Source organism: Narcine bancroftii, chromosome 13, assembly GCF_036971445.1.
Source record: "Narcine bancroftii isolate sNarBan1 chromosome 13, sNarBan1.hap1, whole genome shotgun sequence".
NCBI lineage: Eukaryota > Metazoa > Chordata > Chondrichthyes > Torpediniformes > Narcinidae > Narcine > Narcine bancroftii.
The window spans coordinates 9,885,687-9,912,686 of record NC_091481.1 but is presented as its reverse complement, the minus strand read 5'-3'; the positions used below and the strand labels follow the sequence as shown (position 1 = coordinate 9,912,686).

General features: G+C 38.7%; 1 protein-coding gene across 2 annotated transcripts in view; it reads right to left on the bottom strand.

Annotated features, from left to right (window-relative positions):
• exoc4 (exocyst complex component 4) overlaps window positions 1–27,000 on the bottom strand; it is a 325,936-nt gene that overhangs the window by 56,275 nt on the left and 242,661 nt on the right. Inside the window, exon 11 of one of the 2 annotated variants that reach the window (XM_069907797.1) lies at window positions 5,211–5,347. In XM_069907797.1, coding sequence (XP_069763898.1) covers window positions 5,211–5,347 — 137 coding nt within the window. Of the gene's footprint in view, window positions 1–5,210; window positions 5,348–21,746; window positions 23,804–27,000 lie in introns of those variants that run through there. The other variant, XM_069907798.1, reaches the window with a different exon arrangement.

Sequence of the window (27,000 nt, the reverse complement as noted above, 5' to 3'; positions counted from 1 at the left end):
ATGTCCCATGAAACTACAGTCAACAACATTTGGGTTCAAACATTCAGATCCATTACGTTCCAGACCTGCAGACAGAAAAAGCACTTTACGTTTTCTAAGTGGGATTAATTGGGAGGCCAAAATTGTTATTAGGTCACTGAGGCATTGAGCTTCCACACTGAATCAGCTATCAGTGATTACAAATTCTACTTTATAGCTTATGAATCAGCTATCAGTGATTACAAATTCTACTTTATATCTTATGTTCCTGTAACATTGCATGGATATATGTAATACCCCTGGTATCCAGAATTGAAGCAACCAGTTAAAAAAAAAAGAAAATAATTTTTTAAAATTTAAAATAAACAAGAATAAAATAATAGGTAAAATATGTAAGTTTAAAATTGCAAAAGTAAATGTTCTCTGAAGTAACACATAAATTTTTGGTGAAGATAGGAGCAAGTATTCAAGCTTTGCTTTGCTCAGAACAGCTGTTTGAATAAAGTTGTGTGAAACAGCAATGGTGACTCATGGGATGAAGAGCTGGATGTTGCCACTCGCCGTTGGGATGACTCTCTTAAAGTGCCTCGTTATCCCTGTTTAGTAAGAGTTATGCTAGTCAGAGGCTTTATCTGTAAACTTGGGGGAGGGAGGGGAGGTTAATTATCTTTAATGTTATTGTTCATCTTTTTTGGGTTGGTCCATGGAGGGGGAGGGACCTGCAGACGCAGCAATGGTTTAATGTTTTCAAAGAACGTGACTGAAAATGAAGTAAAATACTTTGAGGTTTATATATTCATGCAAGTGAAGTTTGTTCAGTGTAAGTACAGAATAGTATTTTTGTCTTTTAAACTATTTTTCTTAATGCAGGTGTATTAGTTAGGCCTTGTAAGAGGAAGTCTCGAGCAACTGGAAAATATATTTACTGAGCACCTACCAATCATAGAAAGATATACCCTCTTTTCTTCATGTTCAATTTTGAGGACATCAGCATTGCAAAATCTTTATTGTAGTCCCTTACGTTAGTTTGCTCAGATTCTGTGCGGAGAATAACTGGGAAATGATCAAGGCTCACCGTCATCATGGAAGACTTCAAATCTCAGTCTAAGTTACTCTGCTCCACTATTAACTGAGCTATAACAAAATTCTGCAGCGAAATCAATGCAAGTACCCTTAAAATGTACTGGAGATCTTGGGGCCAATGTATTCAGAGGTAAATGAATACTTAACAATCTCTTTGAAATTGCAAAACAATCATGCCATTCAAATTTAATTTTACATGTGTGAAGGCATCATAATTCTTCTCTTTGAGATTGATTTCTATTACTTTGTTTTCTCTTTCTGTCTTTCTTGCTCTCCTATCCTTGTTTTGCATCCTATTTATTATTTTCCAAAATGTAAACTAAAATAAAGCCTCTATTTGGCTCACTGAAAAATTTTCAGCCTGGTTGGTTGAGGAGTTGTACCATTTGGCTGCCAGACTCACAAATTTTAGAGTGCCTGTGCCAAGTTGAAAGTAACCTCCAAATATTTCAGGATGCCTCAAACAAAACAGCACAGCTCTGTTGGCATGTCAGTATGATGAATGGTGATCACCGTTCTTTGTAGCTTCCTGCAAAATCTGGGCCAAGAAAACACAACTCCTTTCATGCAAATATAGTACCTGATAATAACATAACTCAAACATAACTCTTCAGGAGATTGAAAGTGTTTTTCAAACATGCATGTTATTCTCAGCAAAGGTACAGCAAGGGTCTTTTGAGGGGCTCCAGAGATTGTATATTTTTTAAATAAATTCAATTATGTACTTTAAATATAACACCAATCTGTCAATTTGTTCCAACTAGATCACTTCAATCTCTTTTCCACAAATCTATTTACTCATTAATGAGAAGGCATTGCTTTCACTTATGGCTCTCTTTTCAACTCTTACCTCTGTGATCATAACACATTACCTTGGTACAATTACTTGACTAATTTACTCTAACCTATTCCATTCATTATCCTTCACATCTTTTTAAACAGGATGACTCTCTTAAAGTGCCTCCTTATCCCTGCTTAGTAAGAGTTATGCTAGTCAGAGGCTTTATCTGTAAACTTGGGGGAGGGAGGGGAGGTTAATTATCTTTAATGTTATTGTTCATCTTTTTTGGGTTGGTCCATGGAGGGGGAGGGACCTGCAGATGCAGCAATGGTTTAATGTTTTCAAAGAACGTGACTGAAAATGAAGTAAAATACTTTGAGGTTTATATATTCATGCAAGTGAAGTTTGTTCAGTGTAAGTACAGAATAGTATTTTTGTCTTTTAAACTATTTTTCTTAATGCAGGTGTATTAGTTAGGCCTTGTAAGTACCCTTAAAATGTACTGGTGATCTTAGGGCCAATGTATTCAGATGTAAATGAATACTTAACAATATTCCATCATCTGCAAAAATATTCCATCATCTGCAAAGTGTTCTGGAACACCCTAAGATCGTGTAAGCACATTAAAAAGGCTTGTATTTCAATTTTACTACTTCAAATCAAGCCTTGTATATCCATTGGATAATAAATAGCAACACCTAATTCTGAAGCTACACATTTCAGATACTGAAAACCTGAAATAAATAGAAAATAGTAGAATCAGGCAGCATCTGTGATGAATGTTTCAGGTCAATAGAATCTATTTCATCTGATGCATGAATAGGGGCTTGAGAGAAGCAGTTATGATATCTAAACTCCAGGCATGAATGTACCTCAATCATTCAACTGATGCTTCCTTCAGTCCTTCAGCACCATAGAATCACTCAAAGTGCCATTTCAAAGTACTTTAAACAAGACAAATGAGTTGGTAAGCTGTGGTGCACACTGCAGAATGTGTAGTAAATGTCCATTTACTTGGACTGCGCAACTTGCTACACGAACAGAGCAATTTCACTGCAGACAGCAAAAAAAGTTTCCCTCGTTGATCTGGGTAAGAGTGAGTCACTGCAGCAAACCGCTTCCCCATTCACAAGTTTTCAATCAGCTCATTTTCAAAATGATCAAAATCATGTCTAATTTGCCACTTTATGAAACCAAAGAACACTCAAATTATCACAAAAGTTGAGAATAATCGCTTTGTAAATGATCTTAAGAGCCAATTAAATTTTTCTTTGGCTTAATTTTGGAAATCTCAAGGTTGTGAAATAAATCAGATTTTCAGATTTATTGTCAGGGTACGTACATGACATCACATGCAACCCAAAGATTCTTGTTCCTGCGGGCACGGCAGAATCACCACTAATCGATAGTGCAAAAAAAAATACTGAGCACAGCGTAAACATGTCTACAAATAAAGAACTGTAAACAGATAATGAATGTAAACAAACTGTCCAATACAGACAGAATAAAAAAGAAAATCAATAAAGTGCACAAGTAATATTCTGTGAATCCAGCGGTAACAAAAAATGATGCAACCTTTCGTGTTAATTTGATTTTCTTTGTTTGGGTGTTCGTTGATCTGAAATATTACCCAAACTCGCATTTTTCTTGCCATACGCTCTTGATTTGATTGAATACATGAGAAGGTGATTTAATTTCAGCTGTAGACTGTTCCTCAAAACTGACGGTTATAGGCAGGTAAAATGACCTGAAAGTTGTTTCTAAATTCCATCATCCAATCCCTGTTGGTAGATATGTAATTTCTACTTGATATTGCCTTACAGTCACTTATGAGATAACAAATACCACCCCAACTACCGTGTCCCTCTGCAGTGCTTTGACATTCAGGGTATGTTCAGTGTGACACTTTAAAATTAAATTTCTCCGCAGCACATAGGATGTCAGATTATTGTTCTATGTGATTCAAAGATTACTTTGGTACCCTTTATATATGTTGCCAACTTTGAGATTCACAAAACCAATAGTAAAAAATATTTTCTTTTGTGGCCAAAGTGATTATCTTCACAAAATGATCATGCGGGGCATTGCCATTTAAAAACAAATAGGTGTGTAGCTCAGACAGCTTTTATTTCTAACATCCATTGATAATTTTATAGCGTGGAAAGTCTGATCGAATTATATTGCTTCAATGTGAGGAGTCAAACCAACTCCAGACCATTAAGTTCCAATTTTAGAAATGATTATGTGTAAATAGAATGGGTTTATCAAACGTACACATGCGTGAGAGAATGTTTCAAGGGCGGTCTGAGCTGGTCCTGGTGACCTTTACCCCAGCTCTGCACTGAGTATGAGAGATTACTGTTATTTACATAAGTACTTATGGAATGAAATTCTTACTTGCTGCAGCCACACAGATATGTAAGGGGCACCAACAATATTACAATTAAAACTACTCTGAGACAGAAATGGAGACGATACATATAAAAGGATATATAAATAAATATTCACAGTTGCACTTAATGGTGGGGTTGGGGGGTGGGGGGGGGGGAAGGTTCAGCCATATCCTCCAATGATGCCCACCCTAATTGCTGTCTTTTCCCAGTAATTTTAAGTGATACACATCTTTCAGGGCAGTAAAACGAACTAAAATAAACATCCATGATCCTTGGAGTTACTATACATAAGGTCATGGCAACATCCAGCTCAGTATTTTGAAGAGAATTTCTTACTGTAGAGTACAGTGAGAATATTGCCCTCGGCAACATGGAGCAGATGACTGAAGAAAGTAGCACTGACAGATTTAAGAGTAGACAACGTCTAGAACGCAAGATGGAAGGCAAGGATACGGTTGCAAGCTGGGAATAAGTAATCTGAATGAGACCCATGAGGAAATACAAACTGAGGTTCACAATAGTTGGAGGAGAAAAATGGCTTGTAACCCTACCATGAATTCTATGTAATTCACTGATCACTTTTCGTGCAACAGGTGATTACCATTTTAAATGAGAGTGGACTGAGCAAACTGCACATGTTCCACCCCAGTAACATCACACTGCTGAACCAAACCAACAAGCTCTGAAAGAAGATATGAAAATTTTTTTTTTTCATGAACAACATTGCATCAACTTCCTTGGATATACATTTATTCTTTCTGGAGAAAGACCTGGAGTTTTGTTCAGTCCAGCACTTCTCAAGCATGGTATAAAACTGTACAGCTGTCCAAGAAAGGCGAAATGTTCACTGATTTGGATTCCCATATGTTTGAGATAGATGCAAAGCAACGCCGGGAAGTTCTAAATAGAGGGATCAAAAATGACTATAACATAATAGGGTCAGGGTCAGTTTCATTTGCAGAATTGGTTATTACCTGTAGGCCAGGGTACACGTGTCCTTGTACTCCTGTAGTTTCACACACACCATGTTCAGGAATTGGTCAGAGTATGCACTCAGGTCATGCATCAGGTTCACCAGGTCCTGCATGGATTTTTCCACCACCACAGTGCTCTAGAGGGACAAAACAGAAAAATCTTGTTATCGAGGAAATAAATCATGGAAGTCCACAAACACCATGATTGTAGTAAAAACACAATGTTGGAGGGACTCTGCAGATCAAACAGTGAACTTTCCATCGCAAAGATAAAGGTACAAAACCAACGTTTCAGGCTTGTGCCCTTCATCAAGGTATGAACAAAAGCCTCTCCACCCCCTTCCCTCTCCATTCACCAAGCCATCCCCCTCCCCCTGTTTGCTGCTGTGCCTTCCCTCCTTATCCACCTAATACCTCCTGCCTGTGGGACTGTGCTCCTTCCCCGATGTCTCCCACCCCACAATTTTGTTGAGGTACCTGCCTACATTTTGTTCATACCTTGATGAAAGGTTTGAGCCTGAAACCTTGGTTTTGCATCTTTATCTTTGCTACATAAAGTCAACTGGTTGACTTGCTGAGTTTCTTCAACATTGTGTTTTTAAATCTTTTTTCCTAGCTTATTATTCAGTGGAGGGGGGGGGGGGGGTGGGTGAATGCAATAAATGTCATGCTGATAAGGAATTGTCAACCAAATCCTGATACCAGGGGAGTCTGTCGCACCATCAAGAGCTGAACATTCAGCAGTATGACAAGCTAAAGGGCCAGATGGAGATTGAGCAAAACATCCCTTTTATTTCTTCTCCTCACAGGTGTGACAAGGGAGGAGTCACGTGATAGAGTAGTGGCCAGTAGGAGAATACCAGCCCCCTCCATAAAAGAAGAAAAAAAGTGAAGGAAATGTAAAGCTCAAGAAACACAAAACACAACAAATAAAAGATAAAGATGTAGAGAAAAGAAAGAAAATGGCACCTAAGAAAGAAAAACCAAAAACAACGGGGAAAAAAAGAAAGACACCGGAAGAGAAAGGAGAAGGCCTTACCCGCACGAAGAAGCAGGGACCCGCTGTGGACAGAGGAGCCTGCTTCCCGAGGTTAGTGGTCATGACCTCCCGACCACAGGACTGCAAAAATGGCTCAATGAGCCTAACAGAGGTGCGCAATGCGCACGACAAGGAAAACGAGAACACCGACGGGAGGGGGGGACAAGCTGTGGAGTGAACCTACACAGCACGAACAGCTGAGAGATGCCCGACAGCAGGGCTCCCAGCTGGAAGAAAAGGAAAGCAACGGAAAAGGGAGGGATGAGAAAGAAAAACAGCAGCAGGAAGCCCAACAGATAATTACCCCAGAAGAAGAGGACCAACATCAAGAAGCCATGAAAAAAATACCCAACAAACTGAGGCAAGCAGCTCAACAAGAAAGTCAGAAGAGATACAGATACAAGAAGACACAAACCCAAGAGCAGACACAGAAGAAGAATAAGAAGACCAAGCTCTGCACAGAGGAATAGAAGGTAAAATGAATGGACAGTACTTAGATTAAAAAAATTTTCAAGAACAAATGAAAGCATTAAAAGAATGGTTGACATTAGAATTTAGTGAAATGAAAAGAAAAATGAAAAGTACAGAAGAAAAAGTGAGTAGAATAGAGCTGGTCATAACAGATGTAGGGAAAGGATTAGAAAATGTGGAAGAACATGCAATGGCTGTAGAAATGGAAGTGAACGACTTAAAAAGAAAATTGGAAGAAAGTGACAAAAAAGTTAAAGAAACACAAGAGTTGTTAGCTCAGAAGATGGATATAATGGAAAACTATAGTAGGCGAAACAATATCAAGATAGTGGGCCTAAAGGAAGATGAAGATGGCAAAGATATGAAAGAATTTATAAAAGAATGGATCCCAAAAGTCCTGGGATTGCCAGAAATGAAGGAAGGAATGGAAATAGAAAGGGCACACAGAACACTAGCCCCGAAACCACAGTCACAACAAAAACCAAGATCCGTTTTAGTAACATTTCTGAGATATACGACAAGAGAAAATATATTGGAGAAGGCAATAAATAAAATTAGAGAAGACAAAAAAACCACTGAAGTATAAAGGTCAAAAAAAAATTTTTCTACCCAGACATAAGTTTTGAACTCCTAAAGAAGAGGAAGGAGTTTAACACAGAAAAATCGATCCTATGGAAAAAAGGCTATAAATTTATGTTAAGATATCCAGTGGTGCTTAAAATAGTTATCCCAGATCTGGAGAAAGCATGAGAATTTGCAGAACGCCTGTAAGACAGAAAGAGAGATGAAGAGATGCAACAAGAATGAAGACAAACTACATATAAAGATGTAAAAATTATGTATAAGCAAGAACTAAAGGAGGGAAGAGAAGGGAAGTAAGGGAGAAGGGGGGGATAAAGAGGAGGGAGGGGGTTAATAAAAGAAAAAGAGAAGAGGGGGAGCTTTGTTTTAATGTGAAGATAAAAGTCTTTTCTGGAGGGGGTTGGGTGGGAGAGAATAACAGTCACTGCAAAATAAGTTGGCACTTGCGAACAGGTTAGCAGTCCGAATGGAGAGGGGAGTTGTGGTTGTCCGGCAAGGGACAAGGTGTGACTCAGAGAGGGGTGGGGGGCACTTGGGGTTAAGGGAATTTTAGATGTGGGAGTGGTTGAAGTATTTTATGTTTTAGAAGTATTGTCATACATTGAGTTCAAAAAAAGAAAACTGAGAAATGAAAATGGGGAAAAGGGGAAAGGTAGTGGTGAGGAAGCAGAAATGAGATGTAAACAGAGTATGAGATGGCCATGTTGAACTATATGACTATAAATATTAATGGAATACATAACCAAATCAAAAGGAAGAGGCTATTAAATTTACTGAAAAAAGAAAAATAGATATATCATTGGTGCAGGAAACGCATCCAACTGAAGTGAAACACAATAAATTAAGGAGAGACTGGGTAGGACAGGTAACGGCAGCATCATATAATTCAAAAGTCAGAAGCGTAGCTGTATTAATCAACAAAAATATACCAATCAAAAAAGAGGAGGAAATAATAGATCCAGCAGGGAGATACGTAATGATAAAGTGTCAGATATGTTCAGAATTCTGGAATTTGGTCAATATATATGAAGAGGATCAAAAGTTTATGCAAGATATTTTTTTGAAGATTGTAGATATGCAGGGGAATATATTGATAGAAGGGGACTTTAACCTTAATTTGGATTCAAAGATGGATAAAACTGGGCAAAAGACTAGCAAAAAGAACAAAGTAGCCAAATTTATGGTTAAATCAATGCAGGAAATGCAACTTTTGGAGACAACACCCAAAGGAGAAGGAATACTCATATTATTCGAGTAGACATAAAACATACTCAAGGATTGACCTGTTCCTGTTGTCAGCTCATATCCAAGGGAGAGTTACGAAAATGGAATATAAAGCTAGATTGTTATCTGATCATTCACCCCTGTTATTAGCAATAGAACTGGAGGACATCCCACCAAGAACATATAGATGGAGATTAAACTCTATGCTACTTAAAAGACAGGAATTTAGAGAATTTATTGAGCGCCAAATTAAAATGTACTTTGAAATAAATACGGAATCAGTGAAAGACAAATTTATATTACGGGATGCAATGAAAGCCTTCATCAGAGGGCAGATGATAAGTTATGTAACAAAGTTGAAAAAGGACTACAATCGGGAAATAGAACAGCTGGAAAGGGAAATATTAAGTACAGAAAAAGAACTAGCAACAAAGGAAGATACAACAAAAAGAGAATTGGCGGACAAAAAAATAAAATATGAAACACTACAAACATATAAGGTGGAGAAGAACATAATGAAAATAAAGCAGAAGTATTACGAGCTAGGAGAAAAAATGCACAAAATACTAGCTTGGCAACCTAAAACAGAGCAAGCTAAAAAAACGGTATTGGCATCAAGGAAAAAGGACAAACGAATTACATATAACCCAACAGAGATCAATGAAAACTTCAAGGAATTCTACGAGCAATTATACCAAACTGAGAATGAAGGGAAAGAAGACAAAATAGATGAGTTTTTAGCTAAAATTGAACTACCGAAATTGCAAGAAGAGGAGCAAAACAAATTGATAAAACCATTTGAAATAGAGGAAATACAGGATACATTAAAAAAGCTACCAAACAATAAAATGCCTGGAGAGGAAGGACTCCCAATAGAATTCTATAAAACATTTAAAGAGTTATTAATTCCTCCTCTCCTGGAAGTAATGAACCAGATAGAAGAAACACAAAACTTGCCAGATTCATGTAAAACAGCAATAATTACAGTAATACCAAAGACAGGGAAAGATCCACTAACACCAGCATTGTATAGACCAATATCTCTACTTAATTAAGAAAAGACGAATAACGGACAATGTCTGTAAGTTCATTAACTTAATACATGCAGTACAAGGAAATAAGATACCAACAGTGGCTGTAGCTTTAGATGCAGAGAAAGCCTTTGACAGGGTAGAATGGAATTATTTATTCAAAGTATATTTCTACCAGAGAAATATATTAATTGGATTAAAGCATTATATAAGGGACCAATGGCGAAGGTGACAGTAAATGGATATATATCGAACCAATTTAAATTAAGCAGGTCAACTAGGCAGGGATGTCCACCATCTCCCTCACTGTTCGCTTTAGCAATAGAACATTGGCAGGACTGATAAGAACAGAAAATAAAATAAAAGGGATAAAAATAAAAGAGAAAGAATATAAAATCAGTTTATTTGAAGATGACATCATAGTATACTTAAAAGAACAAGAAATATTAATAAAAGAATTACATAAGAAATTGAAGGAATATGGAGAAATATTGGGGTACAAGATCAATGCAAATAAAAGTGAAGCGATTCCAATGAATAATGGAGATTACACAGAGTTTAGAAAAGAATCACCATTTAAATGGCAAACACAAGCAATCCGATACCTAGGTATTAGATTAGATAATAATTTAGGCCATCTATACAAATTAAATTATCAGCCATTAATGAAGAAATTACAAGATGACTTAGAACATTGGAAAGATTTACCACTAACACTGATAGGAAGGGTAAATTGCATTAAAATGAATATCTTCCCAAGGATACAATACCTATTTCAATCGTTACCAATTCCCTTAACAGAGAAATTCTTCAATGAACTGAAGAGAATAATAAGGAAATTCTCATGGAAAGGGGGGAAACCAAGGAGAGCGCTAGATAAATTAACAGAATGGTACGAACAAGGTGGTTTGCAGCTACCAAACTTTAAAAATTATTATAGAGCAGCACAATTAAGATATCTATCAGATTTTTATCAAACAAGAGGAAAAACCAGACTGGACCAAGACAGAGCTAGATAAAATAGGGGAGAAGGTACCAGGACATATTCTTTATAAGTGGGATGAAAAACTGATGCAATATAGAAGTTCACCAATACTGCACCATCTGCTCAACATGTGGAAGAAGATTCACGTAGAAAGGAAAAAAAACAAATTACCAACTACCAAAATTATTATTGACGCAAAATCAACTAATCCCTTTCACAATAGATAACCTTTCCTTTAGAGAATGGGAGAGAAAAGAAATTAAAAGAATAGAAAATTGTTTTTTGGGAAATAATTTATTAACATTTGAACAAATGAAGTACAAATATGGAATAACTCATGGTACAATGTTTGCATATCATCAACTGAAAGCCTACTTAAAGGATAAATTAGGAAACAGACTGAGATTACCAAAAGAAAGCAGCTTTGAATATGTGATTACAGACACAATGATAATTAAAAGATTTATAATGAACACGTACATCAAGCTGCCAGAGAAAGAAAATGATGAAATAAGCTATAAACCCAAACAAAAGTGGGAACAAGATCTAAACATAAAGATAAAAAATGAAATATGGGAAAAGTTATGCTCCGGAACTATGAAAAATATAATAAATACGAGGTTACGCATGATACAATATATAATTGGTTACACAGGTTATATATCATGCCCCAAAAGTTAAATAAATGGGATCCAACATTATTAGATAGATGTTTTCGCTGTAAGAAGGAAACGGGAACAACAGTACATGCAATTTGGGAATGTGAGAAAGTGAAATAATTTTGTGAAGATCTAAATCAGTTATTAAATAAAATCACAAAAAGCAACATACCAAAAAATCCAGAGATCTTTCTTCTAAGTAATATAAGAAGTAAAGAATTAGGCCTCAAACTCGAAACGCAAAAAAGATTTATTATGATAGCCTTAGCTGTAGCAAAAAAAATGTATAATGTCAACTTGGAAATCAGAAGAGAGCCTGAGAATACAGCAATGGTACATAGAAATGAATAAATGTATTCCATTGGAAAAAATAACATATAATTTTAAAAATTAAGTCACATTATTTGAACAAATTTGAGAACCATACATGGAACATAACAGAGAGGGCTTGCCTTGGACCTCCATCCCCTAAAATGATAAAAATGAGAAGACAAAATGACTTGATCCAGTGTGTAAAATTAGATGACGCAATTCTCTTGTTTATTTTCATTGTGCTTATTGTATTGTATATGTTGAACGTTTAATGGGTTTGGAGGGGGTGGGAAGGAGGGAGGGAAGGGAGGGGGGGAAAGGGGAGAAAATGCCACTGTGTATATTCAAGAGGGAAATGTTTGTATTTTGATTCATAGTGTGAAAAATTAAAAAAATCAGTGCGACAAGATGCTCTCTACACCATGAGTCATGGATCCACATTTCTGTCCACTACTCCACGGCAAAACGAGTTTCCCAGTTGAGATTGGAAGCCATTCAGCTCATCAATTTAATGTTGGTTCTCACAGCATTTGAGGAATCTCTTCAATACCAATTCCCTACTTATTGCCCAGCAATCCATTCTGTCATCATGTTGTAGGAAACCAGAGCATCTGGGTAAAATGCCCATGGTCAAAGGAAGAACGTATAGATTCCACATCCACAGCACCAGAGCTCAGAGTCGATCCTAGGTTACAGTAACTGTGAGATGGTTGTGCTACCTGTAATATCACTGTGCCACCCGAGAGTTTGATTTATGAAATACAACTTCAACAGCCACAAACCTAAATATTCATGTAACATGTAAGAAATATAGTACGGTAGATTTGGCTGAGTGAGTATTTTTGTTTTTTTTTACTCTGTAAACTAAAAAGACACACGACACGTAAATATTTTCATGCGGATTTTATTAACTCACTGGCTATTCAGTTTACATTCTGGCAGATGGAAAAGACTGAATGTTTGCTTAGTTTTAATTACACTCGAGGTAACTGACCTTGCTCTTTTTCACCATTTGCATTCTCTAAAACCTACAGTGATTTTAAAACATTATTCATTTTCCTCCAAGCTCTGACAGGGCTTATTTGGCAGAGGCTACCACTGACCCATGATGAGCACTAGTCATTAAGGACCGGGCCATAAATATATCAATCAATCTGTCAGGAAAGAAAGCCCACATCCAAGTTGGAGTCTCTGAGGGGAGCAGCAATTGGTACTGATTTGTTCCACTTCATGAGGTTTTACCTGTCTGCAGTACTGTACACAGTGCAATAATCCATTACTATGACAGGACCCCAAGTGGTCTTGGTGCTTGAAGCGGAACACCTCTGTTGGTATCACCATCCCATCCCCCTGCTATCATAAACTAGATAGTAACAAACACTGATTCGAGTTCAGCCATGAACAGTAGGGGGAAGAGACGACTGAAAACATGAAAATGGCTGCAACAGCACAGAAATTAAGCATAACAGAATGAAGTTGAAGTGCTGACTAAGTGTCTGACTTAATTAATTGATAGACTTTCAATCTATCTTCGACATATTCACCCCAGTCAAGTGCACAGAAAGGTTAGATGAGAAGGCTGCAATCTTCACGTAATTCCAAAGTCAGTAAACTTTTATTTTAGGGATTTAAAAATATAAATAAATCCACTATTGCAGAAAATGACTTCATATTAGAGATCTGCTCAGGGGTGAAGTTAAAACCTGACCCAAGTCTAATTCAAGCACAGAAACATGAAGTCAGCCTGAGGCTGAGGAGATAGCTTTTTGATCCATGATCCAACGTGAACAAGCTCAAGTGAGAGAACCAAGATCTATTTAAGTTATTGAGTTGTCCGTCCTAAATTGATGCAAGCTGGAGTGTGTAAAACTTCCTCACAACACCCAATCCTGACACATTTATTTGGGTCTCACTGAGCTGGGATTGATGAGACAGGCACTATTTAAAGTTATAAATTGACCATGTATCAGTATTGGTCAATTCCCTCACAAACAGGAGGGTGGTTATATGAAGCTGTTGAATGCAATATTGAGTTCTGACCGGTGTGACTGGCAATGCCTTGATGTGGAATTAATCAGCACTTATTTGCATTCTCTTGCCTAATCCTGGACTGGTATTAGTCTATTGATATTTCTCCCAAATTGGCAGACCATATCCAGTACTCAAGATGTGGTCTCTTCCTTTTTGGAGAATCGAATGCTGATTGAGTGTCCACTTTACAGGAGTCCTCTATTCCGTGTATAAGGGTGAACCTTGAACTTCCATCCACTTGTCAAATCAATTCACCATCCCAATCCCACTCCATCCTCTCTGTCTTCACCTCATAAGCTGTTCCAATGAAGCAGCAGGAGCAGACCACAGCCTACAGTTGTCCACTGTTGGAGACTGTTCGTACACACACCTGACTTGAGTGTTGTAGATGGTGGATTAACTTTGGGGAAATCAACAGATAAGTTACTCACTGCAAGATTCTCAGCCTATGACCTGCTCTTGCACACATGTTGTGTATGCGGCTACTTTGGTTCAGTTTCTGGTTAATGGTAACCCCCCCTTGATATTGCTAGAGGTGGCGGGGGATTCAGATGCTATAATGAATAGGGCATGGGTCTTTAATGATTGAGGTGTGCAGCAGTTTAGTTTTCTTCCATGCTATTAATTGATCGAGCTCTGAAATAGTGAACACAAGCACTTCCATTGGCTCCAACAAATTTGTAGCAGATGTATTCTCACTGGTGAGTTATTTCAATGCTGCCTCTTGGCATAAAAAGATCATTCACAGAAAACATCCTGATCATGGCATTGAAGGTCCACTGTAGGAGTTTCTGATAAGAATTATATTGTGGTACAGTGATTGAAAAGCAGGATATTTTTCCGTTGTGTCCATTCAAATAACAACGTGTTATTTTACAATTCACACACAAAAATCAGACTGAAACTGATCTGAGAAAGAGGAAACATTCAATAGCAATACAGGACTGCACCACTTAACGTCCAATTGGGTACCCCAGACTGTGGCCCAATAAGGTTATAATGGTGTTCAGTCAGAAATCCCGATCTGAGAACGTGAGAACAGGACCTAGTGGAAGGAACCGGATCTGAAGAAGAGGCAAGGGAAAAGGAAACTACAGAAGAAGAAGAAGAACAGGTGCAGAAGAGGTTCACTGTTAAGGGGTTAGCCACATTCTTTGCAGGCCTTAACAGCTTGCTAAAGAGATGGAGCCAAACGTGGGACATTTTTCACTGATAGAGGAATGCTCATGCAGTGTTGGCTGCATTAAAAAAAAATTATGAAGAAAAGAAAAAGCAAACTAGGCAAACAATACTGGACATAATCCGGAAGAAGCCAAAACCTCCCCAAGAAGAGCCTCAGCCAGGTCCTTCAGGCATTACAGAGTGACAGTTCATCAGTGGAGGTTATTCGACCTGAAACTCTTGCAGTGGCATACTGTGAGGGAGTGGATATCAGTGATGTGGAGGAGCCTGATCCTCTTTGTTAAATTGTGTGTGATAGGGGCTAAGAAAGTAGTTATATAGAAGTTTAAAATGTGAAAAAATTATATAGCTTAATTTATGGAAAGTTCAGTATCTCATTGTTTTGCTAAGTATATACATTAATATCTATGGTGTTTGCACAACATCCACATCGCATAATGCCCAGTTTCACAGAAGGCATTGTGGACGTTAAATGCTGCATCCCTGTATTCCAAAGAGTCGATGTGCACATTCTTTTAAGGATGTGCAGTAAAATCCCTGTTATCCAGAATGCAGGCAACCAGCAGCCTCAAACAACTTGCCAAAAAACCACAGAAAATAAATAGGTAAAAAATATGAAAGTTTAAAAATGGTGCCCCCTACAGGTTAGTTCGCCAATCTCGTAACATGCAATCTCAGGCAACTGGGAAATACTGTATTTCAGTATCTATCAATCCCCTTAGGTGTCAGATACTGGAGTTCTACTGTATTATTCCAAGGCAGTAGGACAAACAAAGGGAAATAGATCTATCTGTGACCTGGAGCATACTGTTTAGCATACAACATGAATATAACAGCAGGTTAAGAAGCATCAATGGCAGTGGGGGGGGGGGGGGAGAGAACAGAATATTTTATTTGCTGTATGTGCCCAATATTCTCTATTTATGTCTTGCATTTCCAGAATCCGTTGTTGAGATGCACACTGTTTCTGCTCCTATGCCTGCACTATATATAGCACTTTCCACACAGGTCAAGTTCCACCATGGATGCCATTAGCTGGCAATGATCTTCATGACAGACGTCGATTAGTACTATTACACTCAACCTAAACAACTAAGAAACTTTGTCAGCTGGTTAATTCACATCTCCCAGAAGGAATTGCAGTTAGAACACTTTAAATGTTTGCAAATATTGCTAACATGTACAAATATTGAAAGTCAATTACAAATTAATCATACCACTGAAAATGCTAAAGTTTAAAATATTAAAAATTAAATTGTCAAGAAAATACAAATCTCAATGACATTAAAAATCTTTTTTGTTTAGTTCAGTTAATTTAAAGAATGTAAGTAACTTGACATTTGTCTCGGAGAGGAGATTCCAAAGCCTACAGGAAGTCCAAGTACAACCTCTGGATGGACATCAAGAAGGCAAGAGATAAATTCTGAAAACCAGCACATCTCAGTTCAAGAATAGTTTCTGTGCAATATCTATCAGACTCATGAATCTACCCTTGGTCCACGAACCAGGGACTGCTCCAACTGTCTGCATGAATGCGTTAACTTTTTCACACTAGGATTGCTATGAATACTTATATCTATCTTATATATTTATTTTATCTTTTAATTTAATTTAATTAGTTTAATATCATAGTTTTTCTTTACATGTACCTGTTGGGCTGCAGCATGAATTTCCATGGACACATACATTGTATAATGTGTCCAACAATAAACTTATCAGGCATTATCATCTTCCTTGGACGTCATCATCTTCCTGGTATCTGGAATTCAAGCTACCGGCAGCCTCAAGGAAGCAGCAAAAAAAAATCAAGGAAAATATATAAATAAAATAATGAGGCAAACAACTGTAAGTTTAAAATTGGCGCACCTCGCCATTAGTTTGCCCATCTGCCACTCATGAGTCAGGCGGATTTGTCATGGCATCCGTACCTTAGACGTCTGGCGAGCAGAAATCAGTGGATCAAGAGATAGTGGATAAGTTTTAGTTAAGTCTCAAGCAAACAGAAAATACACTTATCTGGCATCTACACATCCCTATAGGTGCCGGATCCCAGAGGTTTTCCTGTGCTAACCATTGAAATGGAGCTTGTGAACAATGTGTAATCTGGCACACATTTAACCGCCAAGTTTCCCCCAGACCACTGGACCTCCAACGAACGAGCACAATTGAAATGACCCCTCAAGAGAGTCAAGATTTCTCTATTTACGTGACTGCCCATCAAATTTGTCTCAGATTGTTAATCTGGCTCGCACTTCAATTCAACAGTGTACCAGTGGATGGATAGTTTGAAGAGACTCGATGGGCTAAACATGCTCATTCTTTGCTGTATGACTCTAATCTGGGAATTCAAGCAAGTGTTACTGTTGCAAATAAGGCAATATCCACCGAGGAATAGCTGGGGATTCTTTAAATTTCATCGCAGCAAAGGAACTCATTTGGCATTCACCTTTTTGTGGGTTTTGCAGTGATAATTTATTAAAGAAAAAGCTGACTGGATAATATTATGGAGCAGTCTTGAAGCAGCAGTGTGAGGCTTACACAAATCAACCACTTAGTCTGATACGAGACAGAGAATTAGCTGTTTGGCCTTGAGCAGTTTAGATTCTCAGACAAATACCCCATCTATTTGTTTATTTTGCACAGTACTTCTGACCTCCCACACATTCTATCTGCTCAGCAAGCTGGATGTTCAGTTGACATTGGCAGAGTAAGGCCCAAGGCATTCAAAGACTCAGAAATTCATAGAGAAGCAGCATAGGGCAGGCCCCTTGTCCCACTGAGTCTACCCCAACCATCCACAAATCCAATGTTAATCCTATCACTTATACTTCTGACATTCTCACCAATTCCCTCCAGATTTTACCAGTCACCCACATATCAGGGGCAATTAACCTACTAACCTGCATGTTTTTGGGAAAGATATAGATATGGAACATTACAGCACAGTACAGGCCCTTCAGCCCTAGGTGTTGTGCCGAACTATATATTCCTATAAAAAAAACGAAACCCTTCCTACCTCGTAACCTTCTATTTTCTTTCATCCGGGGTTCTGTCTAAGAGTCTCTTAAATGCCTCTAATGCTTCAGCTTCCACCAACACCCCTGTTGTCTCCACTAAATTTTCCTCCCTTCACTTTGTATAAGTGTCCTCTGGTGTTTGCTACACCACACTGGGGAAAAAAGTGCTGGCTGTCTACGTTATCTATACCTCTTTACTCTCAGAATCCATTCTCATCCTTAAGTCAATTCTCATCCTTAAAAGAGAAAAGTCCTAGCTCTGCTAACCTTGCCTCATCATTTCAAATTTCGAATCCAGGCCTATCGTGTTTCCTGATAAATTTCCACTTCACCCTCTCCATGGATATGGGAGAAAATCAGAGACTTGGGGGAAATCAATATTGTTACAGGGAGAATGTGTAAACTCCCTCCAGATTGCACCCAAGGTCAGAATTAAACCCTGTCTGTCATGATATTGCAGCTCCACGAGCTGCACCCTCTCCAGTCTTGTCTTCCGTTAAGTAGAATTAAAACAAAACTGCATGGGCAACATCACTCACCAGATGTTTTGCTTGTTTCAGACTGTTAAGATTGACCTCCCACTCTCATCACCAAACCGCTGATGGAAAATGCCAGCTTATCTGGTGAACCCTGCATACATAGATATCATTGCAAGAGACCAGCTATTCTCAATGGGAGCCACAGCATACTTAGGGGGGGTGGGGGGTGAACACATTGAAATAAAAATATTTGGTATGTAGTCGGTAGAAGTATAGAAGAAACCAACTAACACAACTGTTCTACAAAGAAGGGGGGCCATAAACTTTGAGCATAGTCCTAAGGGGTCATAGCCCAAAAAAAAGGTTGAGCAAGGCTACTATAGGCCACATGATTGGTCTTTCTGCATGCTGATAATGACATTTTGGTTGTTATTACATCCAGGAATTTGGGGCTTTACTTCCTGTTGATGTTGAATGATCTGAGGTTTTCCAGCACTTTTGTATATTCCATTACAATCCCAGTGTCTGAAGACTTTCCTGTTTAACTCCCTTCAGATGCTCCACTGCAGTCTCTTCACCCTGATCAAGTTCTCTCTTCGAAGGGAGTTCGGTGTTGAAGGCACCTGCTGCTGCGCGAGCTGCTGCATTTCTCTGGCGTGTTTGTGCATTCCACAAGAATGTTGAGGGGTTTTGTAAAATTAAAAAAAAATCTTGGTTTCAGTAAAGGAAAACTGGCATTCTTTTTAGAAAGTTAGGCGTTCTATTTGATTATAGACTCAAACTGGCAATTGGGTAGGTAAGCAAAGCATGTCTAAATTAAACAAACACAAGGGTCAGAGTCGACTTCCTAAATAAGTGACTGCTAAAAACAATAAGAGCTGACGCAAATAAATAACTCACGGTGAACACCACTGAATGTGTTAAGTGAATTAACACATTTTCCCCAGAAAATGCATCTGCGGAAAATCAGATGGTCAGTGCTACTTTGACTTAACTGACCAGAAATATTGTTAGGTTCTAACAACCATTCCTGTCAGCCAGTGAACCCGATTGTTCGGCCCAATGGGTTAAAAATTAATTCTTCACATGCAGTACCAAAAACTCTGCACAATCCAATGGAGTTTCTTGGGCAGACTAAATTAGGGGTGGTCAAACGTCATTGCGCAAATATAGAACATTAGCATATACGTGAAGCTCAGCCATGTTGTAGAGCAACATTAAACAGAAAGCAGACACTACTTCAACAAGAGAATACAGAGAGTTGGTGTGGTGCGCTGAGGTAGCAACAAACAAGCACAAAACTCAAAAGACTGTAGAACAGGCTTTATTCCAGTAAAAGTCTGAACATCAGTTCAAGCCTTGGTGGCTCCTCGTGTGACTGGCTCAGGAGGGGGCGGCTCAGGTTTATATTCAGGTCGACTGATTGACAGCCAGCCAGGTGGAGTCAGCCCTTTAAGTAGGCTTCCTGCAGGTACAGAGATCGCCCTCTGCAGTAGGCTGGTGGTCGTATCGCCACTGTTGGGGTACAGGGTGTTTTCTGGTTGGCAATGGGTGATGCTGCAGGGGTTGGTGCTGGATGCACAACTGTTCACGATATACATAAAACGATCTGGAATACGGAACAGAGTAGTGTATCTAAGTTTGTTGATGACACTAAATAGAGTGGAAAATTGTGCAGAGGATATGGAGAGTCTGCAGAGAGATATAGATAGGTTAAGTGAGTGGGCAGGAGGTCTGGCAGATGGAGTACAATGCTTGCAAATGTGAGGCTATCCACTTTGGAAGGAAAAATGGAAGATCAGAATCTCCTTAAAATGGCAAGCGATTACAGCATGCTGCCATGCAGAAGGTCTTGGTAGCACTTGCTCACGAATTGCAAATCATTGGTTTGCAGGTGCAGCAGGCTATCAAGAGGGCAAATGGATTGTTGGCCTTCACTGCTAGAGGGATTGAGTTTAGGAGCAGGTAGGTTATGCTGCAACTGTACTAGGTACTGGTGAAACTGCATCTGGAGTACTGCAAGCAGTTCTGGTCTGCTTACTTGAGGAATGATATACTGGCTTTGGAGGCAGTGCAGAGGAGGTTTAGCAGGTTGATTCCAGAGATGAAGTGGGGTGGGGGGGGGTTGTTAGCCTATGAGGAGCGATTGAGTTATCTGGGACTGTACTCTAGAATTTAGAAGAATGAGAGGGGATCTTATAGAAACATAACATTATGCAAGGCATATATAAGATAGAGGTAGGTAAGTTGCTTACTTTGCTAGGGGAGCCTAGAACTAGGGGACATAGCCTCAAGATTCAGGGTAGTATATTTAGGACAGAGATGAGCAGGAGCTGGTTTTCCCAGAGGATGGTAAATCTGTGGAATTCGCTGCCCATTCAAGCAGTGTAGGCAACCTCAGTAAATATATTTAAGACAAGGCTGAATAGATTTTTACATAGTAGGGGAAATAAGGGATTTGGGGGAAAGGAAGGTAGGTGGAGGTGAGCTTATCATCAGATCAGCCATGATCACATGAAATGGTGGAGCAGGCTTGATGGGCCGGATGGCCTACTCCTGCTCCTTTTCCTTGTGTATTGCGGATTTGCTCCAAATTAATATTAACATGCTTAATATCTTGAATCTTAATCCTTTAGAGAGACTGGAGATAGCTACCAGTACCTATAGCATTGTTCTCCACGAAATAATCGCCAAGTGAAGAGGAGAAAATGAAACTGGCAGAAAGTGCATTGGGATTGGACCACATTGATAGCAGTACAGTCGATAACCTTTTGTTTAATCAGGGGAATATCCTTAATGAACTGTTGGATGCCTTGTGAGCAATAAAGGTCTCCACGCTATGCCAAAAAGTGCAGGAAAGTGAAGATTGATGTTGTATGGCAAAAACTGTAGGGCTAGCCTGGGTAGGATGAGATTTCAGGTTCACAGGAGTTAATGAAATGGGTCAAACGCTTTTCCATTAATTCTCATTGACTGGGATTTTAGCTGAAAGGAGCAGGTGAAAATGTTTAACCTCCCCCAGCTCACAGAATTGAGCATTTGGACAGATTTGTTTTGAAATGCAACAGCCTTGGCTGCAATGATGCCAGTATATCACACTCTATTTCCATAAGACTGGGACCAACCCTTCTTTCTTACTTGATTATGCACAAAATAATTGGAAACCTGAGACTGAACACAATACAGCTTTCCACTTTAAGGGTGTGGATGTGATGAAATGGCCACACCACAAGATAGATTTGACATGTGTACAGTAATTCTGCACTTAGATCATGGCCCACATCACAAGGAGCAGAGTTGCACTGACCATGTGTACTTCTCGCTGGGTTGTTTGCTCTCTGGTAGAGAGCAATGAGATATTGACTAAAATGTTATTGCAAAATTGTGAGGTAGTTTTTTCAGATGGTTTCAGGTCGTGAAGGAAGGAGAGGAAGGAGGTGGGTCACTGATAATGATTAATCACATTTTGTAAGTTTTTTTACTATGCCATTACTGTACAAGAAATACATCACTGAATTAGTTAATGATTTACAATCAGCGCGATTTCCATAAAAGCAAAGAACTTACTGTTTTGATCGTCTTTAGTTGAAAGAGGGACACAGACCAAGAAAATGGGATGAATTCCTTGAATTGTAATGTCTGAATGTTTCGTGTTTCACATAAAAGATTGGGTGAAACAGGAATCATAGTCAAATTAATTAATTTTTTGGAAATCCTACTCTGAGAAAATATAGCTAAGTGTAAACCATTTCCTTATTTGGGTGCCTACAAATAGTGTTCAATACAGTCGTTACTTGTGACAAAATAATCTGTAAAACACAATCACATATTGCTGAAAACCTCTTCCTTTTTCACCCTTCCCTTCCTTAACAACATGAAAATACCTATAAAATTTAAAGGATAATGATGTGTAATGAAATATTTTGGAAATTCACTAACTGGCATGCTATTGCATATATTTAAATTAATTTTAATAAAATTTTTTCCCTTCGCAGGCTTTTGGCTATGAATCTTGAACTTTGATGTGGAGATCAGTCACACTAAGGTTGGTCTGCAGCATAGCTCACAGTGGGACCTTTGCTAATTTTCTTATCCTCTTGGCTAGATATTAAATTAGCACTAAAATACAGGCGAGGTAGAAGTTATTCCGATCCAGAGTTCCACCAGATGGCAGTACACACTATCTGTGCATTTCAGGAGTTTTTTGAATGATGCAATATTTTCTCCAAAGAAACTGGTGGGGGTGGGGGTTGTTGCCTGAGGAAAAAGATTTACGGGATAAAGAAACGAAAAATTTTACATTTTGTTCAGCAAGCTCTTCCAGATTAGGCACAGACGCAATTCGAAAAGAAGTTGATAATGCTTTTCTTACAATGTATCCATTGTAGTGGAAACACTTTCTATTCGTTGAGCAATCCTCAAACCATGAAGTTAGTCAGTTCCTGAATGGAGTCAGGCTTGGACTATGAAGGAAGAAAGAAGCATTTGTATGTGGCCATCTCCAATAATTCAAACCATTACTCTAATCAAATTTTTACATTTGACTTTCTGATTGGAAACACAATTGATCCACTGAACAAATGCCGTGGCTAGAAGAGCAAGTTTGAGTATTCAGTAAAATCCCTGTTATCTGGAATTCAAGCAACCAGCAGCCTCCAGCAACCAAAAAAAAAATTTGCAGGTAATTTACAGGGTATAGGTAAAAATAAGCAAAAGTTTAAAATTGGTGGCCAGTTTACCAACCACACGACACGCAATCTCAAGCAACCAACAAATTCAGTTATCTGGCATCTACCTATCCCCATAGGTGCTGGATACTGGGGGTTTTACTGTATAGTTTTCTGCAGTGCGCTTCTTTACTTTCCATTGTTTTCACACCATCCAGTAATCTGATTGAATACTGTCCACTTGCTTAATGGTGTGCAACTCCGACAGCACTCAAGGAGGTCAGCAACACCCAGGACAAAGTCATTGGATAATGGTGGTATTTGGTGACATTAGGCAGTGGCTCATTAGGCAGATGTCTTCAGGTCAGTGTTGGTGTTGGACTTGGCTGTGTCTGACACTTTCTGCAGCCTTCTCGGTTCCTGGGAATTCAAATTTTCAAAACGGGCCTTTATGCAACCAGTCAACATACTTTCCACAGAACACCTGTGGAGGCTTGATAGAGTATTTGATGACGTGCTGAATCTCTTCATACCCCTTAGAAGGTAGCAGCATTGTAGTCATGCAGCAAGGCTTCTTTGTCTGCACCTCATTAATCATTGATTTCTATCATCTTTGACAGGAGCAGCAGGTGGATTGGAACACTGGTACTTCCAAGTCACACATATTCTTAGCTTAGAAATACATTGCTATTCCATCATTATCACGAGGTCAAAATGCTAAAACTCACTGCCTATCACATTCTGTGATCGTATGGACCGCAGCAGTTCATGAACGAATCTCAATGTCGTCTTCTCAAGGACAAAGAAATACTGATAACAATTATTGTCCATGCGAGTAGTACCCACTTGCTGATGAATAGATGTAGACATGTAGCATCATTCCATTCATGTCCTCAAGCATTTCAATGAATTATCTGCAAATACAGATATTTATGAAGTGAAAGAAATATACAGGTGTCATATTACTAATCCCCGAGGTGAAAACAAATCACATGTCCTGAATTCTAAATGGTTTCAAGAGAGACACTCCATTTGACCCAGATATTAGTTGAAACTTCCAAAATTCTGATGTTCAACCATTATTTACTCTCAAATGGGTAGGTAGGCTTGAACGCAACTCTCAACGGTTCATAGAAAGACACTTCTCAAAAATGTAGCAATGGCTCCAACTTCTCCTGTGACAGTCACCACTCTTTGCGAGAGGTTTCGATGCACCCAAGTTTTAAAATGACCACCCCTATACTTGTGAAACACGAAAGTCTGCAGATGCTGAGATTGTAGTAAAAACACAAAAATGGTGGAGGAGCTTAGTAAGTCTCACAGTGTCCATAGGATGCAAAGATATATAACCAATATTTTGCGTCTGACCCCTTATTCCCCTATACTTGTAACTCTTTTCCTTTGTTCAAGATTCTCTCACTGATGGAAACATCTTGGCATCTACCCTGCTCTATTATCCTCCCTCCCCCCCCACCCCACCCCTCCCAGGATTTAATACATTTTAATATGATCTCTTCATGTTAACTCAATAGAATATAGATCTAATTTCTTTAGCTGCTCATGGAAGGCCCATAGCCTCATTTCCTGCTTATCCTCTTCTCTGTAATCCACGATTCAAATCAAACTACCACCCTAAATCATGAAATTTTAGGATTATAATTGACTGTTAATGTTTATCAACATGTGGATCTTCTAGAGAATACTCACGGGAGAGTCTGCAGTGGTGGAAGATTCCTGGAGAGATTCTCAGTTAAGAAAGGACCAGTGAGCCATGCAAACAGCATCACAGTAAAAAGCTGACTGATCTTTACAATTCAGATTTTCTTAGTTTGCGCAAGAAGATAACTCAGGTGAATTTGCTCCGAGCCAGCCATTAACGGAGAGCAGATTGTATAATATTATTATCTTCCACATGAATGGAAATCTGCCACAGTTTGCTTTGACTTTAGGGACAAGTCGATGAGCTCTGTTGCCACCTCTGGCAATATGAACTAATTTCTATGACTGAGTTTCTTTTTCCGTAATTATGAATTGAATTGATGGAGTACTTTGCCCAGTGACACCATCTGCAAAGTAGTCCATAAGAAGAAAAGCTGAAAGTCATTTAAAAGTTAAAGAGATATAATCTTACTGCTTTTATTCATAGAACAATATCTCTACATATTCCATTGAATTTGAATCCAAATTTTATGCCGTAACAAGCTCAAACTCCAACAACTTCACCAAGAGTTTTTCCTCAATATTCTGTGCCTTACTTGGCAAAAGTATTTTACTGTCAATAAATAAGTGGTATAAAGCAGAAACCACAATGGTATCGCAAGGGAAAAGAAGTTTCACACTGGGCCATGAGCAAAACAAGGACAAGTAAAAGTTGAGTTTCACGAGAAGTCTACGGTCACATTCAGAGACTGTCCCGTAAACCAAGGATGGGTCTGATTATACTGGACAATGAAGATTTTGCTTCCTGAACACTTTTGGGTGAATTTTATGGATTTTTGGCTGTGATCGTGAAAATCACCATAAAATTTTCCTATCGTGTATCATTTTATCTCTCTATATATATCTATAAAACTGATTTTTGTGATTTCCTGTCAATATTTTAAGTCTACTAGTATATTGCCCATAAAGCAAGCTGTTTTGGTCAGTCCAAACATATCTGGGCATGCACTCAGTGGAGGTGCTAGGCAAACGTTGTCTCAGGCCTGGGCATGCTTAATCAGGATAGATGCAGACAGGCTATAAAAGCAGCTCACATATACAGATGCTGTGCATTACATTGATAGAGATTCAACACATGATGATGCACATGTTCTTCAAGTAATAGCATAGTGTGCGCACTTAACAACAGCATTTATTGTTTTCAGGAAGATTCAATACAGCAGAAATGTCTCGTTAATGTCACAACAGCTGCGATACATTCTGTTACATTTGTGGCGAGGAGATGCTTGAGGCTCAAATTAGGAAAGGTTTTGAGTTTGACTTTGGTATAAAATTGGTGATCAAGACAAACCATGGGCACCTCTCATTTGTTGTGCAGCATGTGCAGTCAACCTGAGAGCTTGGCTCAGAGGTACTTGGAAGTCAATGCTATTAGTAGTCCCTAAATTCAATAAAAGTTAGTTTAATGTTTCTCCAACTTCCTATTTAATACAGCAAATCTGAAATTATCCTTGTGTTCAGCTTGAAGTTTTCTATCATAATCTCCAATTTTTTTTTCCAGGAAGCAAATCTTTTGAAAATATTTGTTGTCCAGTGTTACCTATTAAGAAGAAAATGATCATCAGAGAAGACGTAACAGCCTTCACATGAGAAAGAGCAGTGTTGACACGAGCGCCTGGTGCAAATATGGAACTCACTCCCCATAAAATGCAGCTGAGGCTGGAGTTCAAGGGAAAATTTCAAAGAAAGGGCTGACAGAATGTTGTTAGGCAAGGACATGCAGCATGTGAACTTGTTAAAAAGATAAAAAGTCACCTGTCCGTGGGATCTCCAAGCAGCATCGGTGTAAAAACTTGAACAGACTGTAGCACAGCAGGGCAGAATGCTAATTCACTTCACAGTGTGCTGTTGATACCAGACTTGTCATTGTGCAGAGTTACTGAGTGGCCACAAGCTACACACTTGCAGGATACAGGGGGAATTTTAGATCAAGATGTGTCCCTCTTTGATAAAGGGCTCTCATCCTAAAACATTAATTGACTTTCCTTCTTTACAGAGGACATACCTGTTGTTCATATTCTGCTGTGAAGTTTTAAGATCATTGACTCTAATGGCCTTGAGGTTACAGAGTAGCTTTTACGGGTGGCTTGAAATAGGTTGACGTTGTGTTATGCTCAATGACATGGGACATAAATAGACCACAGTATCAGAGCAGCAATGAAGAGATATCTTACTGGAAATCTATGTCAGAAGCCACTATTCAGGACTTAGCTGGAAACAGAACTAAATTAAGTTTCGAACAAATTGATGGGCACAACTTTATAGTCCCTTTTACTTCCATTTTAACCTCAACTTATTGAATTATTCTCTTCTGAATATGGATGAACAAATATATTGGTCCCCATGATATACAGGTAATGTTACTGATAGCTTTAAGGTACAACTCTCATGA